At 26.4% G+C, this 14,480-nt stretch overlaps 1 protein-coding gene across 1 annotated transcript in view; it reads right to left on the reverse strand.

Annotated features, from left to right (window-relative positions):
• Positions 1 to 14,480, reverse strand: part of LOC117174569 (dynein heavy chain 2, axonemal) — a 90,379-nt gene that overhangs the window by 32,135 nt on the left and 43,764 nt on the right. The window contains exons 28-39 of the mRNA XM_033363793.1: positions 13,458 to 13,595; positions 12,710 to 12,880; positions 12,338 to 12,629; positions 12,131 to 12,222; positions 8,249 to 8,452; positions 7,762 to 7,967; positions 5,482 to 5,667; positions 4,775 to 4,994; positions 4,476 to 4,642; positions 703 to 923; positions 470 to 579; positions 250 to 365 (exon numbers count right to left, since the gene is read on the reverse strand). Coding sequence (XP_033219684.1) covers positions 250 to 365; positions 470 to 579; positions 703 to 923; positions 4,476 to 4,642; positions 4,775 to 4,994; positions 5,482 to 5,667; positions 7,762 to 7,967; positions 8,249 to 8,452; positions 12,131 to 12,222; positions 12,338 to 12,629; positions 12,710 to 12,880; positions 13,458 to 13,595 — 2,123 coding nt within the window. The remainder of the gene's footprint in view (positions 1 to 249; positions 366 to 469; positions 580 to 702; positions 924 to 4,475; positions 4,643 to 4,774; positions 4,995 to 5,481; positions 5,668 to 7,761; positions 7,968 to 8,248; positions 8,453 to 12,130; positions 12,223 to 12,337; positions 12,630 to 12,709; positions 12,881 to 13,457; positions 13,596 to 14,480) is intronic.

Genomic DNA, 14,480 nt, shown 5'->3' on the forward strand with positions numbered 1-14,480 from the left:
TTCACTTTTTTTTATTTTTATTTAGTTCATACAATTGTTTCTCAATAAAAAGTAACATTACCGTTTGTAAACATCGTAAGAAAATGACTTTTTATGTATGAGAGAGAAAAATTATATAATGTTGTATTCAAGTTGTAGAAATGATATAACTTTTTGATAAAAATAAAATGTTCATATAAAAAAATACAAAAAATTGAATGAGAAAAATATCAGATTTTGCAAATTTAATTTTTTAATTAAAAAACCTACTTTTCGTCAATGAGACGATCATTGAAAACTCGAAAAGCTTCGTGAATCCAGAGTCTCAAAAATGTTGGTCTCGAGTATTGATAATCTTTATGACCCCTCAACAATCCTTGGAATATCTTAAAATGTAATAGGTTATCAAATATAAATTATTAAATGAAGTAAAAAAGTATTTTTATAAACATTTGTTTAAAATTATTTTTTCATGGCATTTTATACTTACCTTCGAGATATCCCTCAAATTAAATAAATAATGCATCTTGGCAGGAGTTGGCAGCATTTTGACAATTACTCGATTGTACATTTCTATTGTTGACAGCGTTATATCATTCGCTATAAAATATTTTTTTTTGGTTTAAGCTTTTGGGTAAGAAAAATATTTACTTTTGGAAGTCAAATGTTGAGTATTTGAAAATTATTCTTAAATTTTTTCTCGGATGTAAAAACAAATCTTACATATTCCTTTGACTTCAGGGTGAAAATCAAACAGGTGTTGATTCAGCATCGTGCCATAAATTCTTATGATTTGTTTTTCAACAGGAAGAGTCATATTAATTACATTAAATCTAGTAAGAAGCCTTTCTGTAATAGTATTTCTTCCACCCCCTGGAGGACCCATGGCAGCAATCACTTGCATTTTTTGAACGTGTTTTCGTGTTTGATTTTGGCGATCATACCTTTTTCAATAATCAAGAAATATAAATTTTTTACTAACAATTTTAAATAACATACAAGTATGAAACAAGATTACGATAATTTTAGTACTATATTGTACAGTTTAATCATTAAAAAATAAGTTAAATGGGATGGTTTTATTTTGCATAAAAATTAAAGAAGCTGTTTTTAAATTAAAAGTTATTACAAAGTGAAATAGTCACATTTCAAACATTTATCCGTATTAAATAAGCAATTTCGAATTTCTTTCAATTCTTTTTTATTTTGTCGAATTGCATGGGATTATCTTAATCGTCTAAAATCTCTGCATTCGCGGAAGCCTCTTAATCTTGTGAATTGAGTTCTTGTGCTTCTCGAAATTTTTATAATTTCCTGAATTCTGAAAATTATTTAAATTTCATAGACTTTAGAATAGTGCGAAGGATTCAAGAATTTAGAGAATTCAAAGAATACAAAAAATTTAATTTATTCAGATGAATATGAAGGAATTCAGGAGAAATGAAGGAATTAAAGAAATTTATAGTATTTTAGCATTTCAAAAAACTTAGAAAACTAAAATAGTTAAGAATAGTCAGGAAATGCTTAGAATTTCAGATATTCGGAGAATTAAAAATATTCAAGTAACTCAGTAAATTCATAAAATTGAAGGAATTGAAAGAGTTAAGAAAATTTCAGGAATCCCGAAAATTCAGAGAATTTAAAGAGTTCACAAAATTCCAAGAATTTCATGAATTCAAAATATTTATGGATTCCATTGAAGTCAACGTATTCACAGAATTCCGAATATTCAAGAACCTGAAGGATTTCAGAACCTTAAGAGAATTTCAAGGATTTAAGAGCATTTAGGAAATCTAAGGAATTTCGAAAATTTCAGAGCATTAGGGAAATTTCGAGAATTGATGAAATTTAAGGAATTTAAGAAATTTAGCAAATTCAAGTAGTTCAAAGAATTTAAAGAGTTCAGGAAATTCAAATAATTTAAGAAATTTCTGGAATTCAGAGTAGGTGTTTAAGGAATGACGGGGATTCAGAGAATTCTTAGAATTTCAGGAATTTGGAATATAGTAAAGGATTTCTGAGAAGTTAAGAAATCGATAGAATTCCAAAAATTCAAGAAATTCAAAATATTTTCAAAATTAAGAATATTCAAAAATAATTCTAGAATTTCATGGATTTCACAGTATTTATGATATTTCAGAGATTTGGGTAATTGGAGGAATACAACGAATTTCAGAAATTTAGCACATTAATATAATTCAGGAAATTCAGAATATTCCAGTATTTCCGGGAGTTCAGAAAATTTATAGGATTTCAGAGCATTTCGGAAATTTAAGGAATTAAGAGATTTTCAGAGCATTATGGGAATTCCAGAAAATTAAAGAATTAATAAAATTAAAAGGATTTTAGGAGTTTAGGGAATTAAAAAATAACATAAATACAGAGAATTGAAATAATTTCAGGAATTTAGGATAGTCAAGAAATTTAGAGGATTCAGAGAATTCAAACAATTTCACGAATTAAGAATATTCCAGGATTTCAGGATATTCAAGGTATTATAAAATTTAAGGGAATTCAGAAAATTTAAGAAGTTTCCGAGCATTTAGGTTATTTAAGTAATTTAGAAAATTCAAAGATTTTCTGGAATTTAGAACACTACAAAAATTTAGGAAATGCAGAATATTCAAGAATTTCAGGGATTTTAGATAATTAAAGGAATTCAAATATTTTAAAGGATTTAAGGAATTTGCCAAACTGTCTTTGCTCCAAATATACAACTCTTAATTTTGAAGAAACAAATGAAAATTAAAAAATTTTGTTTTTTATATAATAAATGAAGAAGGTTAAAGACTTCACTGCTGCTTGAAATTAAAAAATTGTAATCTAATAGATTTGAACAAATTATTGAATTACTTTTGCTGAAACTAATATCAGATGTCAAAAAGCCTAAGGCCTTTTCTTTATTTAAAGTATTTTAAGTCATAAAAAAACGAAAAAGTTATTAACTGAAAAAGAAAAGTGCAGAAATTTAAAAGAAACTTTAAGAAAATTTCAAAACTATTAAATGCCTATACTAATAAATTTAATTTGATTGTACAATTTTAAAGATTCAAAAGCATTTCAGGCAATTCAAGAAATTCAAATAATTGAAGTAATTCAGAATATTAAAGGATTTAAGAGAATATCAGGAATTCCGAAAATTTAAGGTATTTAGGATTTTAAAGGTGTTCAAGGATTTCAGGGAACCTAGATAATTTCAGGGATTTTATAGAATTGAGATAATTTAAGGAATTCAAAGAATTCGAGGAATTTATAGAATTCAAAGAATTTTAAGAATTCAGAACATTACAAAATTTTGAAGAAAGAAATAAAATGCATTTAATTTGCGTTTTGTTTTGAATGTTGTAGATATTTAAGTTCGTAAGCTATAAATTTAATATTTCACTACTTTTTAGGAATTGGAATGAAAAATGATCAATTTCAATGATTCAGAGGTTTGCAAATGATCTGCTTCTAAGTTGTAAAACTAATAAATGTTTAGATTGAGATAATTTCACTTCTAATCATTTTAAACTGAAAAATAATGAATTAAACTTAAAAATAAATATTTCTCCATTTTATAGATTCCAAGGTTTTGGCAGTCTACACTTCTTTGTTTTCCTTATACACAAGATGTTTAATATCGAAGGCTTTGGATTGAGATTTTTATAATTATTTAAAGATTTTTTGTTTTTAATTGTTTAATTTCAAACCTTTATGCAAGCAATCGAGGACATTGCAGGTTAAAATGAAATATTTAACCAAGCATTCCCTTTTATTGTTTTTTTCAACAATAAAATATAATTATTATCATACAATACAATTTTTAAATGTTTAAAAAATAAATCAAACTATTTTTAACGTTTTTATATACGATTAATATATTTTAAATGCTTTTAATTTAAAGACGTTTAATTTTAAAAGATTTCAGTTTTCAACAATTTAATGTTGACTGTTTGAAGCTGAAAGCTGACAACAAGATTAAAAATGTTTGAATTAAAGTTCCGAAAAGTAAAAAAGGAGGAAGTCATACATATTTTATAATATTTTAATTCATCATGGCTTTTTTATATAATAAACTTCTTGAAATTTGTAATTGTCATATATTTTAACAATTTAATTATTTTTACTGAAACTAATATTAGAAATCAGAAAAGTTAAAGGCCTTTTATATATTCCACGCATTTTAAGTCATACAAAAATGAGAAGTAAAGCGTCAAATACATTTATTTCAGAAATATTATTATGAAATTATTAATTCTATGTTGTTGCATAATTTAAAAGATTTTAATATGATCCCAAAGAATTTAATATATTATTAATTAAACATTATTATTATTATTCTTTTACACTTAATGCTTAATCTGATCCTTAAATAATAAAAAAACCTAATTAAAAAAAACTTAAATAAGAAATGAAAGCACGGCTGCGAACAGAATGTATTAGGTGCTAATACTTGCGAATTATTATTATTAATATTAAGAATCGAATCAATAAATAAAATTGAAAGTTAGTACCAAAATCCGTAACCCATCCACTGACGTATTAATTCTAGGGGTGGTTGAGACCCATAAGTTTCCTTCATTGGCATGTTAAAATCGTCCATAAAGGTTATCATGGTTTTTCCCCCAACTGGGACATAAACTCCTTTCGTTCGTTTTTCAACTCTACTCTCAATAGCATCCTGAATTTTCAAAGCATACATTATTATAGCAAGAATTTAGTCAAAAACGCAAAAAACTGAATTGAATGTTTTAAAATAGAGCAACAATAGAGGATAAACTACTTATTTTGATTATATTTTTTTAATTCATACCTGCACATTACTAGAAGTCGTTTGAGCAGACATGTTTATGACCAAAAGACTGTACTTCAAACGATCTAATGAATCGAAAACGGATTGGGCAGTTGAGGTTTTTCCAGTTCCAACTGGACCAACCAAAAGTACCGGAAATTCGTGGCTCATCAAAACACGGACCAGATATTCGTACCTTACAGTATCGACTGTCGGAACTATTATTTTATAAAACGGAATTCTGAAAAAAGACAATTTCAAAAAATTCTTGTTTTAAAATCACTAAATTAATTAAAACTGGCTCATTTTCAATTCAGAGTTTACCAGGCTGGAGATTGCGTGGCCAGCCCTAATTATTTTTCAGAAGCAGAACTCATTGCATATTTTTCGGAAATTTTTTCAGTTTTACAATTTTACATTTTTATGATAGTTAGACCCTTACGAAAAAATATTCTAGGAAATTTAGTATATGCCTATAAAGACTTTCCTATACTAATTATCCTATAATCGTTTTCTAGAAAATAAATTTCGTATAATCGCAAAAAAATTATAGAAAACTTATAATAGGCCCATACTGATTTCCCTAAAATATTTGTTTTTAGTATGGCAGTTTGCAATTTTGCACCTAATAGAATATCAATAATAATCCATAACAATACAGTTAAGAAAATATGCACCATATTATGCGTACGCACTTATTTTTTGACAATATCAGGCCTGTAACTTACCCTGAGGTGTACTTCCAAGAAGCTGATAATTTTTCCTCCCAAGAAATAAAATTTCGCAGACCAATATCAACGTAATATTCATAAACTGTATCTTTGATGGGAAAAGTGCCTTCCATCTCTCTGATGAAATTATCCATTTTTTCACGACCTTCTTCATTTACTGAAGCGCAGAGTGACCATATCATGCTAAAACATATAATTTTTTAATATTTTAAAACATTTAATTAATTTTATCAGCAGTTAACTCCTTAGTACGTAAAGTTTATGTACAGAGCATACTGAATCAGGCTGTCTAGTATATTATAAAAAAATACCAAGACTTTTCCAAGTTTTCCAGGATAAAAAATGATAGTAAAAATAGAAAATCATATAAAAAACATTACAATAGATGGGTCACAAAATTATTATCTTTTATAAACGGAATAAGAAGATTAAAAATTTATTTTATTTATTTATTTATCAATGGAAAAATTGACTTTTCTATACTAAAAGATGAATTTTTTATAATTCAAAAAGACGAATTTAAAAAATAACTGTTGAATTTTCTACCAAAAAAATGACTTTTTAACATAATAATTCCGTTTTCAAGTAATTTAAAGAAATCTTTATTATCATCAGAGGTAGTTACTATGGACCAGAGAAGATGTCATTCCACAATCTATGAAAATAGAAATAAAAAATATCGATCAAGTTAACTTTTAACATAACAGAAAATACTCGATGTCATTTTTGATTAGATGGAAAATAAATTTGTGAAAATAGAAATCAAAACTATAGATCAAGTTAACTCTTCAAATAACAGAAAATACTTAACGTTATTTCTGAGAAGTTTGAAAATAAATTTAAAAAAAAAATTTATTTAATTTTTCTGAAAAAGATCTGCTCACTTCGCTCTAATGGTCGAGTTTTTAAATAAAAAATATTAAAGTTGAACCAAAAACATTAACATTTTAAATCAAATAATAGAATTATTTAGAAGAAAGTTTAATTTTAAAAGAAAAAAGATGCATTTTCGAGTGAAAATCATAAATTTCCTGTCCAAATAGAAGAATGTTTAACAAAACAGTTGAGTTTTCAAACGAAAAGGATACGTTTTAAACAAAATACTTGAACTTTTAACCCAGTACTAGAATTTTCTACCTACAAAGTTGAATTGTCAATTAATTAGTCAAATTTTTGAACAAAAAATGTAATAGCTGATATTTGAAAAAAATTAATCTGAACATTCAATTTAAATTTTGAGCCACAGAGTTAAGTTTTAACGGAATAATTAAATTTTTGAAAGAGTTTAATTGCTAACCAACCAAAATGAATTTTCAACCAAGAAGACTAGTTTTTTGGAGAAAAAAGACAAATTTTTAATAAACTACATCAATTTTCGAATAAAAAAGATAAATTTTACTAAATAAAATTACTTTTGATTAAAATTGTTAAATTTTTAGAACGCGATAAATTTTCAAAAAGTTCTTTTTCAACGAAACTGTTGCAGTTTTAAGCAATGAAGAAATTGCAAACCTAAAAGATTAGTTTTTTACCAATCAAGTAAAATTTTCACCTAAAAAAGATCAATTTTCAATCAAAAATAGATCAGTTGCATTTTTGGATAAAAAATTAGTTTTTAAAGATTAAAAAAAGAGTAAAATTTTTATTCATACAGATGGACCTTCAGCCCAAAAATAAATTTTTAACAAAGTGGTTCAACTTTCATAAAATTAATTGAATTTTCTATCAAAATGATTAATTCTCAACGATTAATGTAAAAGTAGATATTTTAACCAGAAAGGATGACTTTTGAACAACAAATTTTGAATTGGCAACCAAATAATAGAATTTCATTTTCAAAATTCCTTAACATTTCCTTGACCAATTTCCCATTTTTCCTGACCATTAATATTCAAAGACCGGAATTTCATTCTTGTCACATTTTTACTATATAATAATGTTTTATAAACAGAATAAAACAAACTTTCTATATAATTACAAAAAAATCAATTTTTATCATTTTCAAATTAAATATATATTATTAAAAGCGTGTGCGTTTCTACTAAAAAAATGAGAAATAAAATGAGAAATGGCGGAGTTCTGGATTATAATGTTTAAGGGAATAAAAATTCCAAGACCATAAGAAAAATTCAAGGACTTTTCTAGGGTTTTCCAGGTAAAAAAAGGAATTTTCAGGTTTTAATGTAGTTCCAAGACGCTAGAAACTCTGACTTTATATTCCGTATTGATAATAATTATGAATTAATTATTGTTAATAAAATGATTTTTTTTTCTCACCAAAATAAAAACCACATTTTACAAATCGCATTAAATTCGTCACGATCATCGTGAAGTTCAACTCCATTTTTATTTGTAGCTAAAACTTCCAGTAATTTGCAAAGAGATTGGACTGCATTTAATTCTGGAACTGGTATTGTTTCTTCACAATTGAATCTTTTAAAATCAATAACTTTGTCTACGAATTTTTCAAATAATTCATTCATCTGGCCGAGAAAACAAGTTTTAACGTTTTAATTTTATTTTACATACAAATATTATAATATTTATATTATGATATAATACTACAATTAAAATCTTCATTTTTTCAAAGAAGCTAATGATTTAATCACTTTGTAATGATAATTATCATTACAAAGTGATTAAATCATTGGCTAATTAACAAAAAAATGGAAATTTTAATCGTGGTGCAATTAATTGAAAATTTTACTGCAAATCATTATTCTAATTGAATGTAATGTACGAGTTATATGTTTTATGTTTATACCTCTTCTTGAAATTCTGGCTTTTTGTTATTTGTCTGTAACCAGGATTTTACATAGGGCCGCCATCCCAAATCTTTGTAATCATTATAAACCATTCCTGCTCTCGATACTGTGGCTGGAGAAGCCACTGCTAAATCTTCTACTTCGAAGAGCAAGCTAACTTGTTCTGGCATTGAAATTCGATCATTGTTGATCAACGTTAGAAGCTTAAAAGAAAGTTAGAATATCATATCGCAATTAAAAAAATACATGAAGGTTTAAAATATAATTATAGTTATTACTTAGGAAGCTTAGTTATAATTAAAGATATTTTAGGGATGATTCTGAAAAATATTATAATTAAGGATAAAAATCTTGAATTTTTAAAAATATTAAAAGAAAAATTGTTTCTTAAAGCAAATTGAGTTCTTCTTCTAATCTCATTTCTGTGATACTCTACAATCATTTTATTACCAACAAGAAAAAATTCCTCGGCGAATTTTGGAATAGATTGGATTTTTCTTAAAAGTGGTAATACAGAACTAGATATTAAAATTAAATTTTTTCCGAAAAAAGATCCACTATTGTCGCTCTACTGAAAATCGAACCACAGAACTTCCGAGTTCCGGTCAGGTGCTTTTCCATTAAGCTAAAAGAGAGATCAAAAACAGAATCTTTCATCTGAAATGCACGCTATCTCAAGACAGGTGTTACATTTATGATAAGAGTAATTTAAAGGAATCTGTGTTACCATCAGAAACAGTCACCTCCAATCAGTGTAGAAACATTTTTCATCACCATGAATATAGAAATTAACCTCTCGATCAAGTTAAATCTTCAAATAACAGAAAATAATTAACGTAATTTTTAGACAAGATGGTAAATAAATTTAAAAAATTTAAAAATTAAATTTGTTCGATTCCCAGTAGAGCGACGAGAGTAGATTTTTTCGGAAAAAATTTAATTACAAAATTTGTTAAATTTATTTTCCATCTTGTCCGAAAATAACATTAAGTATTTTCTGTTATTTAAACAGTTAGCTTGATCGATAGGTGAATTTCTATTTTATCGGTAGTTCAGAAAGCGAAAGAACATTCTGCAAAATCGAGATCGCTACTTAAAGATAAGACTAAAATGCACTTCTGAGATAACATGTTGCCGATTCAAGCCCACGAAAATTTGATTTAAAAAAGTTACGCATTTTCGAGGAAATATAAGTATCAAGTTTTCTTTATTACCATATTAAAAACTGAAAAGTTAAAAAAATCTTTTCATAAAAACATTTATTTGATCTTTTAATATTTTTTAATGCAATAAATGCATTTTCGTGAAATTGCTGGTTATCTAGTTCTGTCAAGAAAAGGACTCCACAAAAAGACTCTTAATGTTGAGTTTTTAAAAAATTTCTCCTTTTTAAAGCATTATCTGTTAAAGTTGGTTGAATAAAAATCTAAGTGCGTTCAATTTCCCATAAAACAAAAAAAAAATCTAATGTTTTATGTCTTATAGTATGGAAGATATGGCTATCACAACTAATTTCTTTTTAATTTTAGTTTTTGTAAAGTAGCTCATATCATGTCTATTGTAGATAAAAGTTTTACTTGTATGAGATTAAGTTCACGTGAATCCCAGCAAGTCTAAAAAACGTTTTATCTCTCATACATCCTAAATTACAGCATCCTGAAAAATACCTTCATTCAAGACATTTCGTCAAGCATTGAGTATTTAAAAACAACTTGTTCTTAGTAGACTTCACTAAAAAGGTTGCGGTTTAAATAATAAAAATATATAGGATTCCTTGTGAAACTGAAAGAAATAATTTCAAAGTTCAATTGACTATGGTTCCCTTTTTTGATAATATTGCGAAAATTTTATCACATTCGAAGTAATTTATTGCATTTTTAAAGAAAATTATACCTTTAAAATTGAAGAAATTCAAATGTGATCAAAATTAAATTAAAATTACTATTTAAAATCTAATAATCAAGTTAATGTATAGAATTCCTAAAAATAAAACAAAGAATCTAACGACCAAATTTGGACAACCACTATAAAATGTTCCTATTCCAATCTAAAAAAAGCTTTTTTCTCCTAAAAAAGAAGAGAAAAGAAAATAATTAATTTTTTGCCTTGATAAGGGTGCCGAAACGTTCGTGATTATTTTTTACAAATGTTTCTTTATTGTCATTTGATAATGATAGGGGAAAAAGACGAAAGAAATAAAAAAGAGAAGAAGGGGGAATTGGTTCGTTGCCTTTTCATTTTTCTTCCTTCTTTTTTATTTTTGTCCAGAAGGAACGGAAATTTTTGTCTTTTCTTTTTTAGGAGAAAAAAATTTTGTGTTTCTTTCAAATTGCAATAGGAACATTTTATGTTGGTTGTCCAAATTTGGTCGATAGATTCTTGATTTTATTTTCAGGAATTTTTCACATTAATTATACCTTTTTTATTATAAAAAACCTTTTACATGAATTGCACCAAAAAAAATTTGACCTATTTATAAAAGTGATGTAAAGATGTACTCTGATAATTTCAAAATTATTAATTGTTGTTGAAAACTTGATTGGCTCTTCATCACTTGAAGTTGTTTTATATATGTATCTTAAATTAAAAATTTGAAAATTAAATCTAGAAATTATCTAACAAATTGTTTAGGTTATATTTACGCTTTTTACAAATGAGAATTTTTTAAATATACAAATCGTTAGGTTTTGAATGTTTATAATTTATAAACAATTTTAGGCTCCTTTAGCGTTTCACATGAAAAACTGGTATTTTGAAAGAAAAATCATTATAATTAGAAAAAGATTTAGAATCTTTTAACGCTTTTTTTATTGTTTTAGCATTTTTGTCGAAAATTGGTATTTATAATAAAACATTAGATTTGAAAAACGACCCACAATTTATATCATTTTTAGGTTATGTTTGCGTTACACACAAAAAATCAATATTTAGAATCAAAATTCATTATAGATCGAGCAAGATTTGCAATTTTAGAACAATGGCAGGTTATACTGGTAGTTTTTTTCAAAACAATTTCTGTTTATGTTAATGTATTTCACAGGAAATCGTTGGGAATTGGTGTTTTTAATAAAAATATATATTTCATAGAATATTTAAAATCTTTAACAATTCTTTGTTATTTGAGTGTTTTTAATTAACTGTACTTCAGCTGCACAACTTTTTCATTAAAAATTTTTCCTGGAGGCCATATCTTGTTCACTATAAAAGAAAAATTTGATTTTGTGTAATTGTTTATTAAATCTACTTAAGGCAGACAATGCTCTAAAAAGCAGAAATTTTTTAAAAAGCTGATTAAAGCTGTTCATACAGCTGTCTAAAATATTTTTAACAAGTAAAAGGTGTCAAAAAGTCAAATCCCACATTTCAAGCTAAAGAAGCTATAGTTTCGGGTTATTTTGAAAAAAATATTCCTATATAAAAAAACTTCTTAGAAAAATGAAAAATAAAGTTCTGTTTTCAAAAAAAATCCCTAGGTACCAAAAAAGAAATTTGGAAATGTAAGAAAGAAATTTGAGTTAAATATAAAGTTGTTAGATCAAATTTAATATTTGTGAAAATTATAGAAATGGGCATTGTAACATTCATATTTTGTTTTTCTTTTAAATATTTTATTTTAAAAGTGCGCACTTACCAGAAAAATTTTTTTTTATTTAGTGTTTTTTCTAGATATTTCAGTTTATTCCAAAAGTAGGAGTTTAAAAAGAGTCAATTTGGTCAAATTATTTCAATTTTAAGAGGCTATTTTTATCAAAAACTACGTAGCTCTTTTTTTGAATTTTATAAACTACAATGAAAATGTATATCTAATATTTTTTTATAAAACATTCATCTCAAACAAATGCTAAGAAATTACTTATTTTATCAAATTTTAAAGAACTAACCTTGTTATCATCCATTACACTGTTCATATTTTCAATCCAAACAGCATCAACAGGTCCATCAAAAAGAATCCATTTTTCATCAGGCGTTTCCTCTAAGATAATATTATTCTTGTTAATAAATAAAATAAGAAACACAAGAAAAAACACAAAAGAAAAACTATTTTTTTTTATTAATTTTATTTTATGAATATCAGTAAATATTTTTACCAGAACAAGTTCTTCTCATTATTGAGGAAATGACCCCATCGTGCCATTCACCAGTTGCTAAATTATATTCACCATATAATTCCCCTAAATTAAGAGCCTTTGGATTAATCGGATATTCATAGACAACATTAAATCCTTGTTTTCCATCTTTTTTAAGAGAAGCCATTGTGTTTTTTAAAACCGTCCAGGTCGCAGATTTGGCTGTATTTGATTTTCCTACGATCATGGTCGAGTGTCGAGAATTTTTGGTCTCATATAGATCTATGGTTTTTCTCAAAATCAATGGTATTGGCTAAATTAAAAAAAAATAGAAAAGTAAATAATTATTTTTATATTTCAACAATGAGATGGATTATTTATTCTATTTCTTACTTGCAGTTTTAATTTTAGAACTTCCTCGGTGATATAACTAGATATTTCTTCATAATCGACAACTGGGACATCTACTCCAGGGAAAAGATCAGAAGTGATAGCAATAAAAAGGGGCAGATCATCGGAAGTAAGTTTTGCTATATTCATGTCCTTCATGGCAAGTATGACGACCTATTATACAAATTCGAATTTGATTTTAATAATTTAAAAAAATCAATAATGACTCTACTCACTAATCACTAATCACTGATCACTGATCACTAGGCACTAATTGCTGTTCCAATAAAAAATGATTTTATCAATGTATGAGAAAAATGAGAAGGCTCCTTTTTCTTGCAGGCTCAGAATGTTTACAGACCAATATGTCGAAGAAATTTTTGTTAAGAGTTCAATTTTTTTAAATTGTCTGCACGAGGGTGTCTCGGTGTATATGCCACCAGTAAAGGACGTATTTTTGTAATACAATTGAGTGATCTGATAGGAGCAGTAGGTCTGAATTGAATTATTGGACAAAGCCTGACTGTTTACCCTACCATCCATGGACTGATAAGGTGGGTTCTGAACCATCAGAAACTCGTTAACAGTACATAGAAAAATGTCCAGAGGTACTGGCTCTGGGATCGAACCCTGGACCTCTAACTTAAAATCCGAGAGACTAAACCACCGAGCCACCGAGGGTATTTATAAATATATCAATATTAATCTTATTATTATTAAAATTAATAAAAAAATTATTTTTAATTAATACCTCTTCCTCAGGTAAATTTGGATAAAGTCTTCTTTTTTTGCCAGCGTATCGTGTTAATGTGACTATTCCACGAAGCCCAAAATCATAATGATGTTGAATACTAAGCTGTTGTTGAGCTAAACTGTAGAGCGTGAAGACCTAGAAAATAATTTTTTTAATTTACAAAAAACCAGGCCATGCAATGTCAATTATTAATAGACAAGTATAAAAAAATTACAGTTTTTTATTTAATGCTTTTTCGGAATTTTTCGAGGAATTTTTCCGTTGTGGAGGATTTAAATTTAAAGTTATTATATACTTAGCCTTGTACATTTTTTAACTGCCTTGTAATCTTCTGATTTTTTTAGAATTCCCTGATATTTGAAAATTATTATAAATTCCCTGAATTTCTTGCATTATTTAAAAATTGTTAAAATCCCATAAAAATCTGAGTTCTATAAACTCGTAGAATTTTTTAGATTCGCAGAAATCCATTAATTTTCATAAATCCCGGGATTTGAGAATTACCTTAATTCTGAGAGCATATAAACGACGCAAGGAAGTTCAAGGATTTTTAACAATCACAAAAAATTCTCTGATTTCAGGGAAGTTAAAGAATTTCATAATTTTCAAGGAATTAAGGACATTCAAATTTATCAGGGAATTTAGTAAATTTATGGATTCCAAGGGATTAAAAAAATTTAGAACATTCCAGGAATTCACGGAAATCAGAATTTTTAAGGAATTTAGGATATTGAAAAGTCATTTAGAATATTCAAAAAGTTCAAAGATTTGAGGGATTTAAGAGAATTTTTGGGAATTCAGAGTAATGAACGATTTCAGAAGATTTAAGGAATTTCGAGAATTTCAGGAATGTAGAGCTTTCAAGTAATTCAATTTAGAAAATTTGAAAAATTTTGGGAATTCAATTGATTCAAGATTCATATTATTATTATTATTATTATTATTATTATTATTATTATTATTATTACACCATTAAGCCATTTCCCTTTCGGGGTAGGCGTGACTCACTCGGCAGGGGAA

This window comes from Belonocnema kinseyi, chromosome 6 (assembly GCF_010883055.1).
Source record: "Belonocnema kinseyi isolate 2016_QV_RU_SX_M_011 chromosome 6, B_treatae_v1, whole genome shotgun sequence".
NCBI lineage: Eukaryota > Metazoa > Arthropoda > Insecta > Hymenoptera > Cynipidae > Belonocnema > Belonocnema kinseyi.